This window comes from Camelus ferus, chromosome 6 (genome assembly GCF_009834535.1).
Source record: "Camelus ferus isolate YT-003-E chromosome 6, BCGSAC_Cfer_1.0, whole genome shotgun sequence".
NCBI classification, from domain to species: domain Eukaryota; kingdom Metazoa; phylum Chordata; class Mammalia; order Artiodactyla; family Camelidae; genus Camelus; species Camelus ferus.
The window spans coordinates 69280567-69301766 of NC_045701.1; the positions used below are offsets into that span (position 1 = coordinate 69280567).

General features: G+C 41.6%; 2 protein-coding genes and 1 non-coding gene across 6 annotated transcripts in view; 1 reads left to right on the top strand and 2 right to left on the bottom strand.

Annotated features, from left to right (window-relative positions):
• The window catches only part of HEATR4 (HEAT repeat containing 4), a 51518-nt gene that overhangs the window by 20172 nt on the left and 10146 nt on the right, over positions 1-21200 (bottom strand). The window contains 6 exon segments of the mRNA XM_032482326.1: positions 739-912; positions 4253-4396; positions 5827-6030; positions 7291-7431; positions 8444-8634; positions 9586-10518. Of these exon segments, the coding sequence (XP_032338217.1) occupies positions 739-912; positions 4253-4396; positions 5827-6030; positions 7291-7431; positions 8444-8634; positions 9586-10457 (1726 nt within the window). The 5' untranslated portion in view covers positions 10458-10518.
• The window catches only part of LOC102507701 (acyl-coenzyme A thioesterase 1), a 45445-nt gene that overhangs the window by 7812 nt on the left and 16433 nt on the right, over positions 1-21200 (top strand). For 2 of the 4 annotated variants that reach the window (XM_032482330.1, XM_032482329.1), the window contains exon 1: positions 19886-20904. The exons of 1 other annotated variant lie outside the window; for it this stretch is intronic. In XM_032482330.1, coding sequence (XP_032338221.1) covers positions 20319-20904 — 586 coding nt within the window. In that variant the 5' untranslated portion in view covers positions 19886-20318. Of the gene's footprint in view, positions 1-19885; positions 20905-21200 lie in introns of those variants that run through there. One more of the 4 variants, XM_032482328.1, reaches the window with a different exon arrangement.
• Positions 5162-5233, bottom strand: TRNAI-AAU. Its single transcript has one exon. It is a non-coding gene; the product is annotated as a tRNA-Ile (tRNA).

The following is a 21200-nucleotide window of genomic DNA, read 5'->3' on the forward strand; positions in this document are numbered from 1 at the left end:
CAGTCTAGAAATTCAGTCCCTTATTTAAACCGTATTTAACTGGATTGTATCAAGTCTAAATATAGACTGAAAATCTTAACCTGAAAAATCAGATCCTAAAATATTTTTGTTAGGTAACAGCCATAAGGCACTCTGGCTTGAGTGAGAAAGAGAGATTGGGAAGTCTGGAGTGGAGGCTTTCTTAAGACAGAGGAATTAAGTTGTTGAGTGCCTCTAAACCGGTCAGCCAGTTGTCCTCACTCCCTCCTCCCCACAGCTGCATCCAGACAAGGAATAGGCACATCTTTCAGACGGAGCAGTTCGGCACCTTGGGCCTATCACTGGACAGAACCTTTTTGCTTGTATTACTCCAACAATGCATGTAGACAATGCCTGTAAGTTAATATGCAAAAATGGAAGCATGATGTGTTCAAATGGTAATTTTAAAATTTTCAGATTGTATTCTTTCATATTGTTACACATCATCATTTCAATTGAAAATCTGGTTGTGTGAAAAAGGGGGCATGTTTTCTAGGCAAATGTACTGATGAAATGTTTAGGTACCACTAGGTGGCAGTGCTCCCACTCTGTAAAAGTACCTAGGAAGAACAAATCTCTGAATATTCTAACATAAACCCAAACCCAGTACAGTAGACATCACAGAGCACGATGGTGGAGAAGAAAGGATGAGGAAAAGCTGATAGTGAGATGCCCTCTCTTTATCCCCAAATTTCCAGGTCATAACAAGAAGTTACTCACCCTTCAAAAGGGCAGTCTGCATGATGTCCCGGGCAAGGGGATTATGTGACTGTACGGCATACTGGCATACTGCTGCTGCCATCCGCACATTGGCATTCTTGTCACAAAGAGCAGCCTTCAGGGCGGGCTGTAGAACCTCTGGCAAGCCCTGGATAGGTGGGGCTTTCACACTTTCTTTGTGATCAAAAGAGAGCCAGAAAGAAGGTGTTAGCTAGCCCCTTTGCTTTTCTCTGAAACACAGCCTTTTTCCTGTAGCCACGTGGTGACCAAGCTCAGTCTCCATTGCAGGTGCTTATTGCTACTTAATTAGAGTTTAGTTGAGCCCCTGCAATGGGCAGGATTTTATGGCTCACTTTTGTGCTGGGTATGCCCGTTCCTAACCCTTTATCACCTGATCTCTGCAGAGCTGTATTCAAGCCAAAGGAGAATATTTCCAGCTAGGCTATCGTGACCTTCACCATTAGTTTTAGTGATGAAAATCAACCTAATTATATATTTTTGTATTTTTAATAATAGTAAATATATTTAGATAGTGCTTTGCCATTTATATAGTGTTTCATTTTCACGATCTCATTCAGGCTTCTAACCTTCATTGAAGTAGGCGAGGTAGGTATTACTGCAAGAGCTCACCTGAAATACATGTACTTCAGGAGTCCTTTTAGGTTTAACTAAACAGACTCACAAGACTATTAGGTCACATATGCCACTAGTCTTTAGAGGGAAATAGGATGTAAGCACAGTGTTCCCATAGGACGGCATCAAGCGTTTCTTTTGGCCAGAGTTCTTGAGGTTTTTTGTCTAGCATTCCATGCAGCCTTCTGGGGTAGCCACTCCAGGTTTAAATCTTATGTTACACTGGAGTTATTATCTCTTATATAACAACTCTGTAGATATAATTCCAGAGTTCTCAAAGGGCATGCCTTGATAAGTCACAGCATCCATGGGAGCCCAAAGGATGGTGACTCCTTCAGGCGTGTATATTTCACTTGTAGTTCTTCTCAGTCCAAATGCAGTTTATCAATCAGGGTTCATTTTTATCAAGCAATGTTGCCTACAAAGATAGTTCCTACCCTTATCAAGTTATCAAGGCAACAGGTAGGCATTTAACTAAAGCTCATTTCTCAATTAGAAGAGGAAATGTTTTGTTAACCTTTTGTCCACAACTATCTTCATTTTATAGATAAGGAATTTGAAGCTCAGAGAAGTTAACTGACTTCCCAAGAAGTGGCAGAGCTAGACCTGTAATTTAAGTTTTTAAAATTTCTTATCTGTCCTTTTTACTACTGTTATGGGCCACTAAACCATCTGTTAAGAATGAGCTAGATGGAAATATGTGCATTTCAGGAAAATAAACAAGTCAATTGAGTACTTCAAGAAATAATAACATAAGTTCCTTTGGGAAGGTGTCAGGAGGAAACAAGGCATATCAGAATCTAGACACCGAGGAAAGGGATCACCTGAAAGGCACAATTCTGGGGAAAGAAAAAAACACATTCTTTGTATGTATGTGGAAGATTTGGGGATGAGATAATATGTATTGCCACCTATTGAAGGTTTTCTGTGTGTGCCAGGCGCTAACATACATCATTCCATTTCATATCCAAGAAAATAAACAGTTAAAATAGAAAATGTATATGAGTGGAAGAATACAGCAGGAACACCAAACCAAGCCTGGGTGATGGGGCAGGAAGACTCCTCAGAGGAGGTGATAACTTTAGCTAAACACTGAAGGGCATGTATAGAAGTTAATCAGGTGAAGAGACAGTTTTCCAGCAGAGGAAGCAGCAAATTTGAAAACCTGGAGTTAAAATGCCCATATCTGGAACTCAGTGGATGGGAAATAAGTGAAATGAAACTCTAAAAACCTGACAACTTTATAGAGATAAAATTAGTCCCCATCTCTGAGAAGTTCCTTGCCTGATAGAGATGGCAGAAAAGTAAATAGTTATGACAGGATGATAAATATTAGAGCAGAATAATATTAGGATGCTACCAGCAGCAGAGAAGGAAAAAGTGTCAGCTCAGGCTTCACACAAAAGATGTATCTGAGAGGGCACTTGAGGGATAAGAGTCAATTTGTTTTATGTCCTTTCAATAGCATTTTATAGTTTCCATCATCTGGGTCCTGTGCCTTGTTAAACCAGCTCCTTAGTAGATTATGGTTTCAGCTCTCAAAAGTGGGAAATTTTCCTTTTAAGTGCTTATTGCTAGCAAAGAAAAAAGCTATTGACATTCATTTCCTTTTCAAAAGATTACAGATCAAGGTGGGGAGGGATAAATTAGGGGTTAAGATTAACAGACACACATTACTATATATAAATTAGATAAACAACAAGGGCCTACATATAGTACAGAGAACTATATTCAATTTCATGTAATAACATATAATAGAAAAGAATCTGGAAAGAAAAAATATATATGTATGCATATGTATAACTCACTTTGCTGTAAGCCTGAAATTAACATTGTAAATCAACTATACTTTATTAAAATTTTTTTTTAAAAAAGATTACAGACCATTAGAACAAATGGCCAAGTCTTTAATTCATTTTATAAAGCTAGTAAAAACTAAAACTTAATAAAGATAGTATAAATAAAAACAAAACTACTGATTTCACTTAGGAAGGTAGTGAAACATTCTAAAATATTAACAAATCAAACCCAGGGGAGTAATAAAAGAATGATCCACTAGGATTTACTCTAAGAAGTTAACAACAGAATTTATCATATCCACAAATTAAAAGAGAAAAAACTAGAAAATGGCTAATAAAATTTAGGACTCAATTTTGAAATAAAGAGAAAAGCCCACGCATACATTGGCATATGTTTGTAAAAGCATAGAGAAAGGTGTAGAATGCCAGACTAAACATTGGTTGCCCTGGAGAATGACATGGGCATGGGATTAGGACTGGGAAGTGGGTTGGGGAAAGGTAATGACCTCTTTTTATATTCCTCTGTGTTGACTGATAATGACACTTTATGTATTTCTTTTATAATTAAAAAAAAAAGTTTAGCAGGCAGAATCAGTACATTCAGTTGGTTGTGGGGGTGAGGAAGGATTTGTCCAAGATGAATCCCAGGGTCCTGGCTTGAAAACTGGATAGATTATGGGGCTACTGATTGAGATCTGGAATATGGGGAAGGGGTCTATGGTGATGAGTTCAGTTTGGGACATGTTGAGTTTGAGACAGATTGTCAAAAGAAGGGCTAAAATGGAGTTGGGGTAAAAGTGTGTATATACATATACTTTCTGGCTATTATGAATAGGATCTCTCAAAGTAGAACAATGTGAACTTTGTAAGCTACTGAGCAAAGCATGATGAAATTAATTAGTGCAAAAAGCACTAGACTAGAAGTCAGGAATTTCAAACTCATCTCTATGGCTGATAAGGTGTACATTCAGGCCAGTCTCATTTTGTACAATGATCTCAGAGAAGCTCCAAGGTCCCTGTCAGTTCAAAATCTCTATGGCTCTGTGAATTATATTCTCAAGCAGTCCAGTTCTGGCTCTCACCTGAGTCCTCCTGGCTGATGGCAATCCGGGGCCGTTCTAACGCAGCTGTGGCACATGTGATGATGGCTTGGATCCGAATGTCATCATGGATGTCCACCAAGCTCTGCAGTAGGCCCTCTATTGTCTTATAGTGCCACTCAATGACTGTGCCACAAGGCGGAAAATTAGAAGAGAACCACTTGGTTAGAGTAAGATACTGTGTTGCAGGCAGGGGACAAGAAGTCCCCTTCTCCCAGGACAATTCAAGCAAAACATTAGCTCAGAAGAATAAAGGGCCCCAGAGATGGGGTTCTTGGGAAAGTTATTTCTCTGATGATCCATGTACCTTCTTAGGTACTTCCCAAACAAAACTACTCCCAATCCCATCCTATATTCTATCATCTTTTGCTTAAATAAGTCTTTATTGTTATATCTAATAGTATGGGCAGTAAAACATAGTGGTTAAGAGGACTTTGTTGTCAGACATACCTGGTTTGGAATCAGAATTATCAGTTGTATGACCTTGGATAAGTTACTTAACCACTCTAGGCTTGAGATTTCTCATTTGTAAAATGGGAATAATGCTGGAATCTACCATATTGCATTACTTTGAGTATTAAATGAGTTAACTAGAGAAAGTATTGAGCAAAATGTCTGCAAGATAATAAGGGCTCAGATGTTAATGACTGTGGTTATCATTAGGTTTCCTTGACTTTGAAGACTCTTCCGTCTGGCTTTCAAGGTCTTCCTTTTAATGCTAGCTGCTCTCTTTGTTAGGTATGAACCGTTTATTTTAGTGCTCCCACCACTTGTAGATGCTCTCTACTGGTAGCTTTTACCCTTTTTTTGTTTATCTGATCCAGTTTAGGTGATGGATCACTTCTCTTTTTCCTGCACTAACTAGTTTTTTTTTTTTTTTCTTTTTTTAAACGGAGGTACTGGGGATTGAACCCAGGACCTCATGCATATTAAGCATGCACTCTACCACTGAGTTATTGCCACCCCCACCCCAACTAGTTTTTTATATTCTGAAAGCCAGCAGTCCTTGAGTCCTCAAATCTTGCAGCTTCTAGTAGTCCTTGCTGGGCCCTTCCTCTGCCCCAGGCACTCAGCCTTCTACTCCCATAACTCTGAAGGCAAAGTAGATATATGATAATCCCAGCTTTACAAATGAATTTCGGAGAGGGGTTATTTATACTATAGTCAACTGCAATTTCTTTTGATCACTACATTTCCACTGCTTGGGCAGCATATTTTGCCCTTCCCTTCATGCATCATTTATTGATTGGAAAGTTTCAGAGATCAGTAAGATAGGGTCTCTGCCTGTGAAGAGTTCTCAGTATAGTGAGTTTCCACAAATCAAAATTACTGACGTAAAACTCGCTCATGTAAAAAGCATCTAGATAAATGCAAATTGTCACTGTGTGAAAGGCTCTCTCATCCAATCTAACCTTGATGAGGCAACCAGATTTTTATGTTTATAAGAGAGGGAGGGATCTTCAAAGATTGAGAAACGCTAGGCCAAGGTGAGAACCTCCTCCCTCACAAATACATGCTGATATGTCAGGCCCCTGGCCTGCCCCTACTTCACTCACTCAGAGCCCAGGCGATCCTCCATTCCTGCAGCATCCTCCGCAGGGCCACCAGTTCCCAAGTCACATTCTCCTTCAGTGACTCTGCCTGCTTCTTCAGTCTCCTGGTCTTCATGGGCGTGTCCTCCTCAGCCACCTGCAGCAGCAGATCCTTGGCCGGGGTGGGCAAAGCTGTCCAACGCAGGGCTCCTTTGACAGGCCTGCAAGCTGTGTGGTATGGCAGTACAAGGTATTTTCACCCCACTGCCCTAGGCCTGTGTCCCCAGCCAGCATCACATTCCTATTTCTGACTAGCACCAAGGCAAAACAAAGCTGTCCAGCATGAACTTTCCTATGATTATGTAGGGAAACAAGGACAAGATCCATAAGGAGTTATGACAAGTCCTGACTACAGACATGATAAAGCCATGATGATAGGGCAGAGAAATTTGGGGAAGAAAAACTGAGATGCATACAAACCCTTTTATAAGTTTAATAAATCTTAAGGAAAATAAATGTTTATACGCAGCAAGGTTTGCTCATAAAATTCAATATTTGACATATTGCTATTTAAAGTAGAATGTTATTGGCCATTAATTCCTAGTTTATTAAGTTTTCTTTTTAATGTTTTTAATTTGGGAGGAGGAAGGGTGCTATAAGCTGCTAAAGTTTTTAAAGTGCCTTGCTGTAGGAATGATCAGTATCTCAGTTTAATAAGGGAGCTGAAGCCCCAGAAGGTGACCCAAGGCTTTGCTTGCATGCTTTCTTCACTGCTTTATAGCGGTAGTCCTCAACATAGAAGGAGCATATGTGGGTTTGGTGGAAACTGCCCATACCTGCTGTCATTAGCACCTCTATCCTAGTGGCTACTGCCTATAGGGCGAGGCAACACTAGAGACAGAGATTTGGGGCTGGTGGGAAAAAGAAGCGGTCACTACCATTGCTAGTTTCTGCACACCAGGGGCCCATCTGAACAACGACACTGTGAAGAACAGAGTCTTGGAGCATGGGCACTTTTTGTTTCATAAGCTCTTTTCTCGGTTGGCTCCTTCCCCACCACCTTACCTGTCTTACAGAATGAGTAATGATGTACTTGTGAAACAGAAACTTGAAACACAGGTTGACCCTAGGGCCTGAAGCCAGTATGGGCCTGAGAATGGAATGGGAGGGTAGAGTCAGCCCAAGGAAAAAGGTCCGAGTGCTAGGTCAGGGGTTTCATGTACTTCCTCTGGAAGCATTAAGATGGGATCTGTCCTATTGGTAATTACTGGCCTAAACCACTTGGTTATACCTAAGTTCCACCTGATTTCAACTGTATGGGCCACAAAGGCTTTTCCTAGCTACAGTTAGTACTATAATTTTACGAGATGATTTTTAGTTGGTAGGAAAGGACTCCCCTAGATGTTGGTAGAGCTCCAGCCTATGAAAAGGGGCCTTAAAGAAATAGCCACACTTCCATCTTTACCCCCATTGTAGCTTCCTGCTTACGTGGTTCAGGAACTGGCTGAGAAGTCCACCTTTCTGGGGTTTCAGGGAAGACCTTAGATAGCTGCTTGTTATATCGATTGAGGTTTTCCAGGAAAATCTGGTCTCTCTTTGCACCAATCTGGTGGATGACCTGGACTTTATCTGTGAACAGATAAAGAAATAATGAATCCCCAGCATGTCCCTCCTTCTTCTCTTCCTGGGTTTTTGGCACCAGGATGAGACTTAGTTTCCTTTTGCCCTACCCTAAGCCCCTAGGACTCATGGCTACCAGTGCTGTGCGGGCATCCCTTGAAGTTGACTATTGCTTGGACATAGGAACTGGTGGCCTCATAAAGGCAAGTCAGAACCTAGCTTATAGGCATTGTCCCCCAAGAAAACCTAGATACTAATGAAGGGGTACCTAATTCATCTGTTATCAGTCATAAATACCTTTGTCTGAATAATTTTGTTAAAAACTTTAAGAAGACTTTCAATTGAAAGCAGTTTAGGAACATCATGGCGGTAGAGAAGAATAGACAGCTTGGAACATGCAGACCTCGATCATGTATCCTGGAAGCCCAGGCATCTCAAGGATAGCAAGATAGCAAGATGGAAGGGGAAGGTAGTGGACATTTATGGGGCACTGGACAAGAAGTATTATATTTCTTATCTACTGGAAGTTCATTTTTGTTACTACTGTTTTACAAATAAGGTACATAAGGCTCAGAGAGATTATATAATTTGCTGAAGGTTAGTAGGAAGGGGCTAAGCCAGGATTTAAACTCAAATCTGCCTGACCCTAAAGCCTGTGATTTTTTTTTCCAATATAGCACCTCAGTGGGGGACTATCTCAATGAGAGAAGGGAGAAGGGTGCACAGAGAAGAGGTAGGTTGTTTCCAAAGCCAGTCTTGCTTACTTTGCAATCCTACCCTCCACTGCTTCCTTAGTAAGCATAAAGGGAGAAGAGGAAGAATAGTTTCCTCCCCATCAGATACCTACCCCCCCCCACAAAAAAAAACCTTCCTGTGCTAGTAACCAGGAGATGTTACCATGAACACCTGGTTCCTCCAGGGCCTCTCACCCACACCCACGACTGTTTCATCCCCCAGCTACCTTCTACTTCCCTGCTCCATGTCCACCTCAGCCCCCACCACAGGGCCCCAGCTCTGTTACCAAAGTAAATCTCCTGTTCAAAGGTGTTGTCCGTGGAGTAAGCAAACTTTCCAGCTCGGGGATTCACCCGTCGGAAGTAGCTTTGGTTTGAGGGCTGGTAGGCACTGCCCTTTACATCGATATTTTCGGCGGTCTTATTGTTGCCAGGCATGGTTTCAACTGTCTGCACTTGTGGCAAGTAATTGGGCAATCTTGGCAAGAGTGAGGTGGGGAGAGAAGCAGGGATAGGTAGCTTTAAAACTGGTGCTCTTAGAGGGTGCATGGACTTGGGGACGGGAACCCACTTCCTACATTACCTCACTTTAGCTATCATGTATGTAGTTATTTAGAGGACAGACTGTAAGCTCTGCAAAGGATAGGTCCATGTCTGTCTCTATTATGTTGTATTCCCAGCACTTGCAGAGTACCTGGAAAGTAGTGGGAATGCAATTTATATTTGCCCAATAAATGAATAAACCTTTTCACTTATTTTTAGTTCAATTTTGGGAATCAAGGAGATTATAACAGCCCCAGTCGTCCCTCTAGCTATAAATGAGAAGGACGCAATCTGAGAAATGCGCAGTTATCCTCCTCTCTTGGGTTGCTTAGTTCTCTATCCTGCTGCCAGTCAGTTCTGAGTCAGTGACACTGACTCCTTATTCAAAGTGAAGCAGGACCAGAGCCATGAGGTCTCTGCCTTCCTCACTCTCATCATGGACACATTTCTCGGAGCACCTGGATAGTAACTGGAACAGCAGAATGGTTAAGTCTGCTGGGAAAGGCTGAGAATTGCATTCTTTTATAGGCAGTGGTTCTCAACTAGGAGCGATTTTGTTCCTCAAAGGGACATATGTCAATGTCTGGAGACATCTTGGGTTGTCACAATTGGAGGGTGCTACTGGCATCCAGTGGGATGCTGCTAAACATCCTGCAGTGCACAGGACCAGCCCCCCTCAACAAAGAATTGTCCAATCAAGGATGTCAACAGTACCAAGATGGATAAACCCTACTTTATGGAAATCTGAGAAAGCAGGTTGTTGGTGGAAAACGTAAGAGTCTAATGGGAGAGTGCCTTCTGAAATAAGGAGTGTGAGCCCACCCAGGAGTCCTTGAAGGGGAGCCAGGGATTCTCAAAGGCACAACTGAGTCCCCAGCCAATATACCTGTAATAGACAGGAAGCAGCAGCTCTGGCTTTTTCTCCTGGGTGGGCAGGATGACACTTCGATCCTCAAATTCTGCTGTCTCCTCTTCCTCCAGTTGTTTCAAGAGCTCCAGGTCACTGGTGGAAGTGAGCTCATCCCGGATGTGGCTCCAGTCATATTGCTGGCGCAAGAAGCTCTGCCACTTACTGGGGGACACCCCAGGCCTCAGAGGACGCTTGTTCTGGATCCATCGGGCAGTGCGCTTGTTAAGCTTTTCCAGCACAACAGCCTCCCAGGCTCTGGCCTCCTTCTCAGGAGGTGGAAGCCAGGCTCCCCTCTCTTCCAGGGTCACATCTGGAGAAAGTGACAGATCCAGCATGTCTGGATCCCTACTGGGACTAAGAACAAGAGGGCCAGATGCTTCCTGGACTGCACTTCCTGGCTTTGATTTCTTCAGCTTCTTAAGATTGGCAGCACTTTCCATCTTCATAGCCTGGGAGGTGACCCTTGTTGAGGGGCCTGAAGAATCCAGGAACTTGAGGCTGACAGGTTTCTCAGGTCTGGCCTTCCTGATCTGGGGAGGCTGAATGATGTTGTCTGCATTGTAGAGATGGTCAAAGCTGTATTGGCTATAAGGAACACTGGGAAGCCCTCGCTGCCATACCACCTCCTGAGAAAAGCTGAAGTTTGCAGCCGCCTTTTTGAAATATTGGCTCTTGACATGTGCACAACGCTGCGGACTGAAGTGGAGGACTGGAGGCACGCTGGAAATGGAGGAGCACTCCTTGTTTCTTGGTTTCAAGTAGAGAATCATGCCCCATCCCAGCCGTGGAGGGAGTGACTGATGGAAACGGTGGGAGAGAAAGGACTTCCCCTTTTGGGTCCTAGTCATTGTTTCTCAGCAAATGCTTCCTTCCACACTGCCTGGTCCAGAGGAAGGCCTGGAGGCGCACCTGTTAAGCGGGTGGGAGGAACTGGTGAGAGCTCTGGGTCAGCAGAAATTGGGAGCCCACAGCAGTACAGTAAGAAGAGAACTTGGAGAACAGATTGGGGGATGGGGGAGGCCATGGAAATTAGAAGGACAAAAGAAAGACTGCAACATTTGAAGTATTCCTTGTGTCAGACCTTTGCTTCTAGTTCTTACATTTGTCCCACAGCTCAGCCCTCATCTCCTTATGAGGGATTGTGGCTTTTCAACAGCATCCCAGGCTTCTAGTTCTCCCCCAAACATTGCTTTCTCCCTCTTCAAAAAGCTTACAGTGTAAAGTTCAGACAACTCAGCCTGACACTCAGGGTTCTCCCTGAGTGTGACCCCAGTTTGTGACCTTGTCCTAACATGTAACCTCTTCTCTCCACTCTTCTAGCTCTTCTCCCAGTGGCCTTCCCTCCACAAGTAGAGCTTCCTTCTGTGACCTCTACATGAAATAGCCTTTCTTCCATACTTGACACAAATTCTATCCATTATTCCAGGCCTGGCTCAATTCCTTCCTGCTCCATAACTCTTTCTTGACCTATCCAGGTCTCCGTGTGATACAAGAATTTATAAATTCCTGCTAGTCCATTCCAGTTATTTTAACTTTTAACCCTGTGACACCTCACATCATTAAGTATTTGGCTGTAACTGCACTGAAAGGACCACATCTCCAGTATGCTGTCCTTCAGAATCACCCAGTACTTTTCCATATTGCTACATAGTCTTCAGTGTTTTATAGCTGCAGAATATTTTATCAAGTAGGTAAGTCACCTTAGATTTCCTTAATTTGTGGGCAAGCTGTTTCCAGGTTCTAGCTAGCATGGAAAACACTGTAGAGAACATATCCCTAGAGTTAGTGCTTTAAAAAAATATTCCTTCTGAAGCACTTCCTCAGCCTTACAATGATATCTGGCAATTATGGAGTACTTTGCTAAAGGCTTTACACTGGGAAGATATTATGGTCTTTATTACCTATGGGAAGAAGCAGAGGCTCACAGAAGTAGGTAAATTACTTCAGACCACATGGACCGTAAGTAGAAGAGTCAGGCTTCAAAGCCACCTGCCAGATTCCAACCCCAGAGCACTTCTGTGCCACACTGGCTTTGGCTTAGGCTCCACTCTCCACCAGTCATTGTGTTGGCCTTGCCATTCCCAGGGGCAGGTAGGCCTCCCCGCAAACATTAAGCAAGAAGGTGAGGCCATTATTCGGTGTCCTGTCATGCTTTGTGCCTTTCCTTTCCTTTGCACAAGGTGCCCGTTAGCCTAGATCTGACTCCTTTCTTTCTTGCACAATACCCAGCACAATACCTTCTCTCCTTAGGGCTTGATTTGTTCCATTGTCTTCTGTGTATTAAATCTGACCTCTTGGTGTGTTTCTTTTTGTTAGGGGTCAGCTTTTATCTAGATGTCACTAGGCCAGAATTAATAACCTAACTCAGATTAAGTCACACATGATTAATGTGATACCCCTCCAGAAATTTTTGCATATAAGGTTAAATTTAGTTGTTCCATCTCTTCACAACCATGAAGGCAACATGGCCACAGGGCACTATTTAAAAAGTTAGACTAGAAAAATTAGGGCAAGCCTAGAGGGTGGTCAACAGGTGATATTTCTCCTTAAACAGTGCCTGCTCTCACTGGTTGAAAATGAATTGCTAGATGAAAACAATATTAGTGTCTTCCTTCCTTGTATATTTCCTAATAGAACATTGTATCATTCTTTTTTTTCCCCTTAAGTTTGTGCTTTATTTTTAAAATTTAATTTAATTTAATTTGTATATATTTGTATTGAAGTATAGTCAGTTTGCAATGTTGCATCAATTTCTGGTGTACAGCATAATGCTCCAATCATACATGAACATACATATATTTGTTTTCATATTCTTTTTCACCATAAGTTACGACAAGATATTGAACATAGTTCCCTGTGCTATACAGTATGAACTTGCTATTTATCTATTTTATATATATTAGTTAATGTCTGCAAATCTTGAACTCCCAATTTATCCCTTCCCACCCTCTTCCCCCCAGTAACCTTGTTTGTTTTCTATGTCTGTGAGTCTGTTTCTGTTTTGTAAATAAGTTCATTTGTATCTTTTTTTTTTAGATTCCACATATAAGTGATATCATATGGCATTTTTCTTTCTCTTTATGGCTTATTTCACTTAAAATGACAATCTCCATGTCCATCCATGTTGCTGCAAGTGGTCTGATTTTATTTTTTATGGCTGAGTAGTATTCCACTGTATAAATATACCACAACTTCTTTATGCAGTCATCTGTCAATGGACATTTAGGTTGTTTCCATGTCTTAGCTATTTTAAATAGTGCTGCTATGAACATTGGGGTGCATGTATCTTTTTGGATTAAGGTTTCCTCTGGATATATGCTCAGGAGTGGAATTGCTGGACCATAGAGTAAGTCTATTTTTAGTCTTTTGAAGAATATCCATACTGTCTTCCATAACAGCTGCTACCAAACTGCATTCACACCAGTAGTGTAGGAGGGTTCCCTTTTCTCCACACCCTCTCCAGCACTTACCATTTGTGGACTTTTGAATGATGACCATTTTGACTAGCATGAGGTAATACCTCATTGTAGTTTTGACTTGCATTCTCTGATAATTAGTGATATTGAGCATTTTTTCAAGTGCCTATTGGCCATTTGTATGTCTTCACTGGAGAACTGCTTGTTTAGGTCTTCTGCCCATTTTTGGATTGGGTTGTTTGTTTTTTTATTAAGTTGTATGAGCTGTTTATACATTCTGAAAATTAAGCCCTTGTCAATCTCATCTTTTGCAAATATTTTCTCCCATTCTGTAGGTTCTCTTTTTGTTTTGCTTAATGTTTCCTTTGCTGTACAAAAGCTTATTAGTTTAATTAGGTGTATCATTCTTAACATATCAATGTGTCAATATCTTGCTCTTAAATCAGGGGACATTTTGATCCTGAACACTTGAAAAACAGAGTGAGGACTGATTTTACCCCAAGATGACTACCTATATAGAATGACTTTGGGTGTCCTCAGATATATGCCCTTTAGCCTGTGACATATAGAATCTTTAGTTACAATGCCAACATCCCAGAAAGAATACCATATTATCATTATCAGTTATTATAAATCTCAAGGAATAGTTATCATCATCTAAGATGACAGCTTGTTGAAAAAGAAGGAAACACATGATAGATATGTATTATAATGGAACTGGGACAGGACAAATTGTCTTAAGGTCTGTCAGAAGAGTCTTGTCCTGGACAGACTTTAAAGAGTCAGAAGACAAGTGTCAGGCCATGTTCTGCACTTCCCAATCATGTTATCCTGGGCAAATGATTTAATATCCTTGGTTTGCCTGTTTGTCAGTCTAAAAATAGAGTCTGATACCTGTTCTAGTTTAGTGTTGATATAAAGCTCAAAATTAGGGAACATGTATGGAAGTTCTTTGCAAGCTGCAAAGTATTACATAAATGTGAGGAATTTTTATTATTGATTTAGAGCATGGCTAATAGAAGGCAAGTCGCTGAGGCCCCACAGACACTGGGCACTTAGGGAACAGTCTAGGAATACTAGGGCCCTAGGCAATGAAAAGAGAAGATGCATAGAGAAGGAAGAAAAAACCTACAAACAGAGTTTGGAAGCTCCATATTATCCAAACTAAATGTTACCTGGATCAACACTGAGGCAGGGTCCACTCCCAACAAATGGCCCTTAAGAACCAAAAGCAGAGTGGCAGGTCTTAGGTGCTTTTGTGCACTGACAGCATAAGAAATTGAATAAGTAGCACCCTAAAGTTATTCAAACCTGGTGTAACTGCAGACCAGGCCCTGTAATCTGGTAAGCAGCAACCACTAGCACCATCTCTTGCACTTCTAGAACTTGGCTGGACAGGCAAGGGTAGGGTTGGAAGGTTTATGCTACATGCCTCCAGTTAAAGCCTGGTGTAAGAATCCAGAATCAAAATGGGTGCTAGCTCAGATAGCAGTTCCAAATTTAGCTCCACTCTCCTAGTCACCTTCCCAGTCCTCTCCCCTCACCCCGTGGTGTGGTGCCTTTATTCTGCAGAAATAATTGAAATGGGCTAAATAAATAATGCATGCTAAAAGGAGTAATATCTTTTTTTTTTTCTTGTTATTAAAGCAGTGGAAACTGCCACAGAAGAAAAAGCTGTAACCTTAGCACAGTATCTTCTGAGAGCTTTAAAAAAGTAATATACTCTCATCTCCCCCAACAGACTCTGAATTTCTGAGGTTGGGCCCAAGAGGGGACAGTCAGCTTCTGGGAAAGTGTTAGATATGGTTAAAGGACCTTCTGCATCAAGCTATCTGAGGAGTTTGTTAAAATACAGATCCTTATGTCCAAGACTCCTGAATATTGATGCAGTAGGCTGCAAGTGAGACCTAGAAATCTGCATTTTAACAAGCTCTCAGAGGTTCCAATACACATTAAATTTAGAGAAACAACATCCCCAGGAGGTACCTGTGAGATTTATGAAGGAAGCTTGGCTACTGGGGAGAGCAGGATCAGGGAACACAGCTTTTTAATCTGCCTTATTTCAAATCCCCTCTCTCTGCTGCCTCTTACCAGAAAGTTCCCTTCATTTTTTTTCCCCTCAACTTTCTAATTACCATTCTTTGCCATGCACTAACACAGATATACTGCTGTCTCCTGAGATTACTCTGGAAACTCTACCTTAAAGAAGATCTGTTCCAACTCTTTTATAGTACAGATTTCAAAATTGAGGTCCAGAAGCTACATGTAAAAGAATGAAATTAGAACATTCTCTGACACCATATACAAAAATAAAATGGATTAAAGACCTAAATGTAAGATCGAATACTATAAGCCTCCAAGAGAAAAACATAGACAGAACACTCTGACATAAATTGCAACAATTTTTTTTTATCTGTCTCCTAGAGTAATGGAAATATAAAGAAACAAATGGGACCTAATTAAACTTCAAAAAGCTTTTGCACAGCAAAGGAAACCACTTAAAAAAGAAAAAAAAAGACAACCTACGGAATGGGAGGAAATATTTGCAAATGATGCGAGTGACAAAGGATTGATTTCCAAAATACACAAACAGCTCATATAGCTCAGTATCAAAAAAATAAACAACGCAATCAAAAATTGGGCAGAAGACCTAAGTAGATATTTCTCCAAAGAAGACATACAGATAGCCAATAAATACACGAAAAGATGCTCAACATCGTTAATCATTAGAGAAATGCAAATCAAAACCACAATGAGGTATCATCTCACACCAGTCAAAATGGCCATCATTCAAAAGTCCACAAATGGTAAGTGCTGGAGACGGTGTGGAGAAAAGGGAACTGTCCTACTGCTGATGAGAATGTAAATTGATGCAGCCATTATGGAGAACTATGGTAGTTCCTTAAAAAACTAAAATAGACTTACCCTATGATCCAGCAATCCCACTCCTGGGCATATATCTGGAGGAAACTCTAATTCGAAAAGATACATGCACTTCAATGCTTATAGCAGCACTATTTACAATCGCCATGGCACAGAAGCAAGCTAAATGTCCATTGACAGTAAAACGGATAAAGAAGATGTGGTATGTATGTGTACACATACACACACACACACACACACACACACATATACATACACAGTGGAATATTCCTCAGCCACAAAAAAGAATGAAATAATGCCATTTGCAGCAATATGGATGGACCTGGAGATTATCCTACTAAGTGAAGTATATCAGAGAGAGAAAAATAAATATCATATGATATCATTTACATGTGGAATCTAAAAAAATGATACAAATGAACTTATTTACAAAACAGAAATAGACTGCCAGACATAGAAAACAGATTTATGGTTACCAAAGAGGAAAGGCAGGGAGGGTGGGATAAATTAGGAGTTTGGGATTAACAGATACACACTACTATATATAAAATAGATAAGCAACAAGGACCTACTATGTAGCACAGGGAACTATATTCAATATCTTGTAATAACCTATAATGGAAAAAATCTGAAAAGGAATATATATACATGTATCTGAATCACTTTGCTGAACACCTAAAGCTAACACAACATTCTAAATCAACTGTAGTTCAATTAAAAGAAAAAAACCCCAGAAACCTGAGGTCCAGAGAAAAGAGACTAAGATCAGTGCTGATTAGTACCTGAAGCACTACTGATCCTTTGGCACCTCTTCCAAAATCTTTTCAACTACTTCTGGTTGTCTTTAATCAGCTGATGCTAATAAGCTCCTTCACATATTAATGAAGCATCGGTGTTTTGAAATTACCTTCAAAATAGCTTCCCACGCACAATCTTCAAAGGGAAGCAAGGTTCTGCCATCTTAACCTTCCTTAGTTTTAGGTTCCAAAGCTGCTTTTATTGGTTACCAAGCAACCATCTGTTTAGAATTCCCTGAGGCTACTCAGAGAACCTGCCCGTTCAAGCAGGGATGTCTTCAGCTACTTATTAATTATCTTCTTTGTAAAGTGAGCTTTGAGAAATTGCATTGTACTTAATGGTTGGGGGCCAAATCGATTTCTTGGTCATCCTTTGAAAAATAAATTTCTAGGTCTATGCAGCTCATTATCCCCCCACCCCCTCAATATTGGTTCATAAGTCCTACCGAGAAAGAGGCAAAGCAGGGAACACATGAACACCCATTTCTGGCATGCTTCAGACCACCAGGCTGACAGAACAAATGGTAAAGCAGAATGAGTGTCTTTGGGGCCTTTCCCATTCCTCTTTCATCTCTGCCCCTGCTTAATCTCCTTCCTTCACACCATTCAATTCCATCTCTCCTGCTCCCCAAATTCTGGCCAGATTATCAGCCAATAACACTGTTTTTACAAGGGTACTCTTCAAGTCCTATATTCTTAATAATAAGATTCCAGGCCTACAGAATACTGGTCTTCCGGATTCCCCTTGTGAAAAGAACTGATTTGTCATGACAGTAAGGAGGATTTCTGGGTATAAGGTTCTGTCTTCTAGTTGACCTAGGGCTGTGCTATTCAGGTGGTCACCACCTCTTGCTGACCAACCTGAGCACTGACTTTAGTGCCTCAATTTGTGCTCAGATCCTGGGACCCTCACAAAAAGGGTGAAAGGACATGTTCTCTGAGATGAAATGACTGAAAGACTTAAAAAATTAAACATTAAAACCCTGGTTAAGGTTCCTCAAAAAATTAAACAAAATTACCATGTAATCCAGCAATTCCACTTCTGGGTATACACCCAAAGAATTGAAAGTAGGGGCTCATACAGGTGTTTGTACACCCATGTTCATAGCAGCATATTCACAATAGCCAAAAGGTGGAAACAACCTAAATGTCTATCAGTGGATGAATGGATAAACAAAATGTGTTATATACATACAATGGAATATTATTTAGCCTTAAAAAAGAATGGGGGGGAGGGTAGGGCTTAAGTGGTAGAGCACATGCCTAGTACACACAAGGTCCTGGGTTCAATCCCCAGTACCCCCTCCAAAAAAAAAAAATTAAAAAGTAAACCTAATTACCTCATCCCCCCCCCAAAATAAATTAATGAAAAAAAAAAGAATAAAATGCTGATATATGTACATACATGGATGAACCTGGAAGGCATTATGCAAAGTGAAATAAACCAGACACAAAAGGACAAATACTGTATGATTCCACTTATATAAGGTATTTAAAATTGTCAAATCATAGAGACAGAAAGTGGAATAGTGATTCTCAGGGGCTGTGGTGGAGAGGGAAGGATGGGGAGTTGTTTTTTAATAGGTACAGAATTTCAGTTTGGGTGGTGAAAAAGGAGATGGATAGTGTCAAAGGTTGCACAACAATGTGGAATGTACTTAGTTAAATATGCATTTTTAAATGGTAAATTTTATCTTTGTATATTACCAGGTTTTTTTTTTTTCAACCCTGTTTAATTATAAAAGCTATGGATTTGTTTTTTTTCCCCTGTGGTAGAAATGTTGGAGAAAGAAGAAAATTAAAACTGCTCATAATACCCCAAAGCCTAAGACACAATAGTTTAGGGTAGTTTTCTACTAGTCTTTTTTTTTTTTTTTTTTTTTTTTTGTATATGTTGTTTTTTCTCTTCTTTCTTTTTTGAGGGGTCAGGTAATTAGGTTTATTCATTTACTTATTTTTTTAGAAGAGGTACTGGGGTTTGAACCCAGGACCTTATGCATGCTAAGCATGTGCTCTACCACCTGAGCTATACCTTCCCCGCTTCTACTATTCGTTTTTAAAAATGTTTATATATATATTTAAGTTCTACAAATTGTTCTTTACATGCTTTCAATGTTATGAAAATTTCCTCATATTCTTCTGCTGTATCATTTTTAATGGCTACTGCTCTCCTTTTACACAGTTATATTACAATTAAATTGATTAAACCAAATTTATATTGCTAGTTTGTTTCTAACTTTTCCTCTGTTAAAACGATATAAGCACTGATATAGCCAAGTATTTACATGCATTTATGAATATTTACTTAGGAGAAATTTCTAGCAGGGGAATTGTGAATCAAAGAGAATGCATCTGTTAAATATTCTTATTCAGATTGCTCTGAAAAAGTCATACCAGTGTATGTATCTACCAACAGTATATGAGTGTTTCCCAAATCTCTGACATAGAACACCATCATGTGAAAGGCAATTAGAGCATAATGGTTTAGAGAAAGGGCTTTGGAATCGGATTGTAAAGGTATAAATCCCAGCATTTCCACATTCTAGCTGTGTAATCTTCAGCAAATCAGGCCACCACTCTGGGCCTTAATTTTCTCCTAAGGTTCTCGTAAGGATTAAGAGTTAGCTGTTATTAATTAAATTCTTTAGTTTCTGAGACTCTTGTGAAAAAAATAAATGTACTGTGAAGTATCCCACAGAACCAGTACAAAAGTAATTGGAACTAAAGGGAGTTGGATGGTTAATGACCAGGGGGACAAGAGAACATCTGAAACTAGGTAAAAAGTTTCTGGGAAAGCTCATGGGGGTGACCTTATTAGGAGCAGAGGCAAACACGAATTTGGTGGGCTTTACGTTTATACAATTTGCAGGCTTCTCTAATTAAAAAGGATATGAATTTATAAATGTAAAATCAAATTCAAGGCCTTGTAAGACACCTGCAGTTAAATCCGATGAAAAATTCACCACTGGGTGGAACCCACAGCTTATGAAAAAGTGGGAAAAGGTGAGAAGGTCCAGGGTGAGAGAGAGATAAGATTTGCCTAAATGGAGCAACATGAGAGACCAATATAACAAAACATTAACTATTACCTCATTTGGCGATTTTTACATCCAGAAGGGATGACGCTAAGGTCATACAACTAGTAAGAGGCCAGGCCTCTTAGATGTGGGATGGTGTGGAAAGCAAGTATATACACAGATAATACACAGGTAAAACACCTTGGTGCACATTTAAAAAGAAAAGTACTATGTTCATTAGCCAGTGTGAATTGCTTAACAAAGTGATAAAACTCAATTCCAGTCCACTCCTCTTGGCTATTAAGTTTGGCTACTGTAACTTTGCTAAGTACCAATTTCCCTCAAGGGCAGGCCTGGTCCAGCCCGCTCTGCACGAGCCAGGAAATTCCTTCCCAACATAAAGTTCCTCTGTGTAGTTTCCCTCTTGCTTTGGAAGGTAGGCCACTGACTGGCTGGACTTCGGCCCTCCAAACTCAATTTTAGCAGGCTGCTCTGCCCCACTGGGCGCTTAGGCTGCAAATAGGCAGCGTGCCGCCAGAGCAGCCCTACCAGTTTCTAAATTGCTCCACAGCCTGTTCAGTTGATCCGAGATCAAAATGGTGGCCTCATTTCCGGCTCTCCTGCGACGGTCCAGATTCTGCCAGTGGTGCCTGACAAGGTGGCCACGGCTGGCAGGACCCACAGAGCTGAGACCCTGTGACCCAATCTCTTGGGCTCCTGCCCGGATGGTGGCGACAATAACGCTGGAGCCCGAGGGCCGCTGCTGCTGGGATGAGCCGGTGCGCATCGCCGTGCGCGGCCTGGCCCCGGGGCAGCGGGTCACGCTGCGCGCGTCCCTGCGCGACGAGAAGAGCGCGCTCTTTCGGGCCCACGCGCGCTACTGCGCCGACGCCCACGGCGGGCTGGACCTGGGGCGCGCGCCCGCGCTGGGCGGCAGCTTTGCGGGGCTCGAGCCCATGGGGCTCTTCTGGGCCCTGGAGCCTGAGAAACCCGTGCTGAGGCTGGTGAAGCGAGACGTGCAGACGCCCTTCGCCGTGAAACTGGAGGTGCTCGATGGCCACGAGCCCGACACCGGGCGGCTCCTGGGCCAGACGGTGCACGAGCGCGACTTCCTGCCGCCCGGGGTGCGGCGCGAGCCGGTGCGCGCGGGCCGGGTGCGCGCCACGCTCTTCCTGCCGCCAGGTGAGCCGCCAGCTTCCCAGGCTGTTTCTGACTGCCTTCCTCTTGTCTCTGAGAGACAAAAGAAAGGATAGTAGGTAGCTCCCAACATTCCGGAAGCCAGGGGGGGCCTGAAATTTTTGGGAAGACGGGAATGGACTGTGAGGCAGGCTGGGGAGGTGGTTCTGTGGCTCCAAAACTGAGCGGTCAGATAAAGGACATCACAAGGAAAGGGGAAAGACAGTTATATTAAAAAAAAAAAAAAAAAGTTTGAGGTATCCAGTCTTTAACGTTTTCTTTCAAGTTTCGCAATTTTGCAA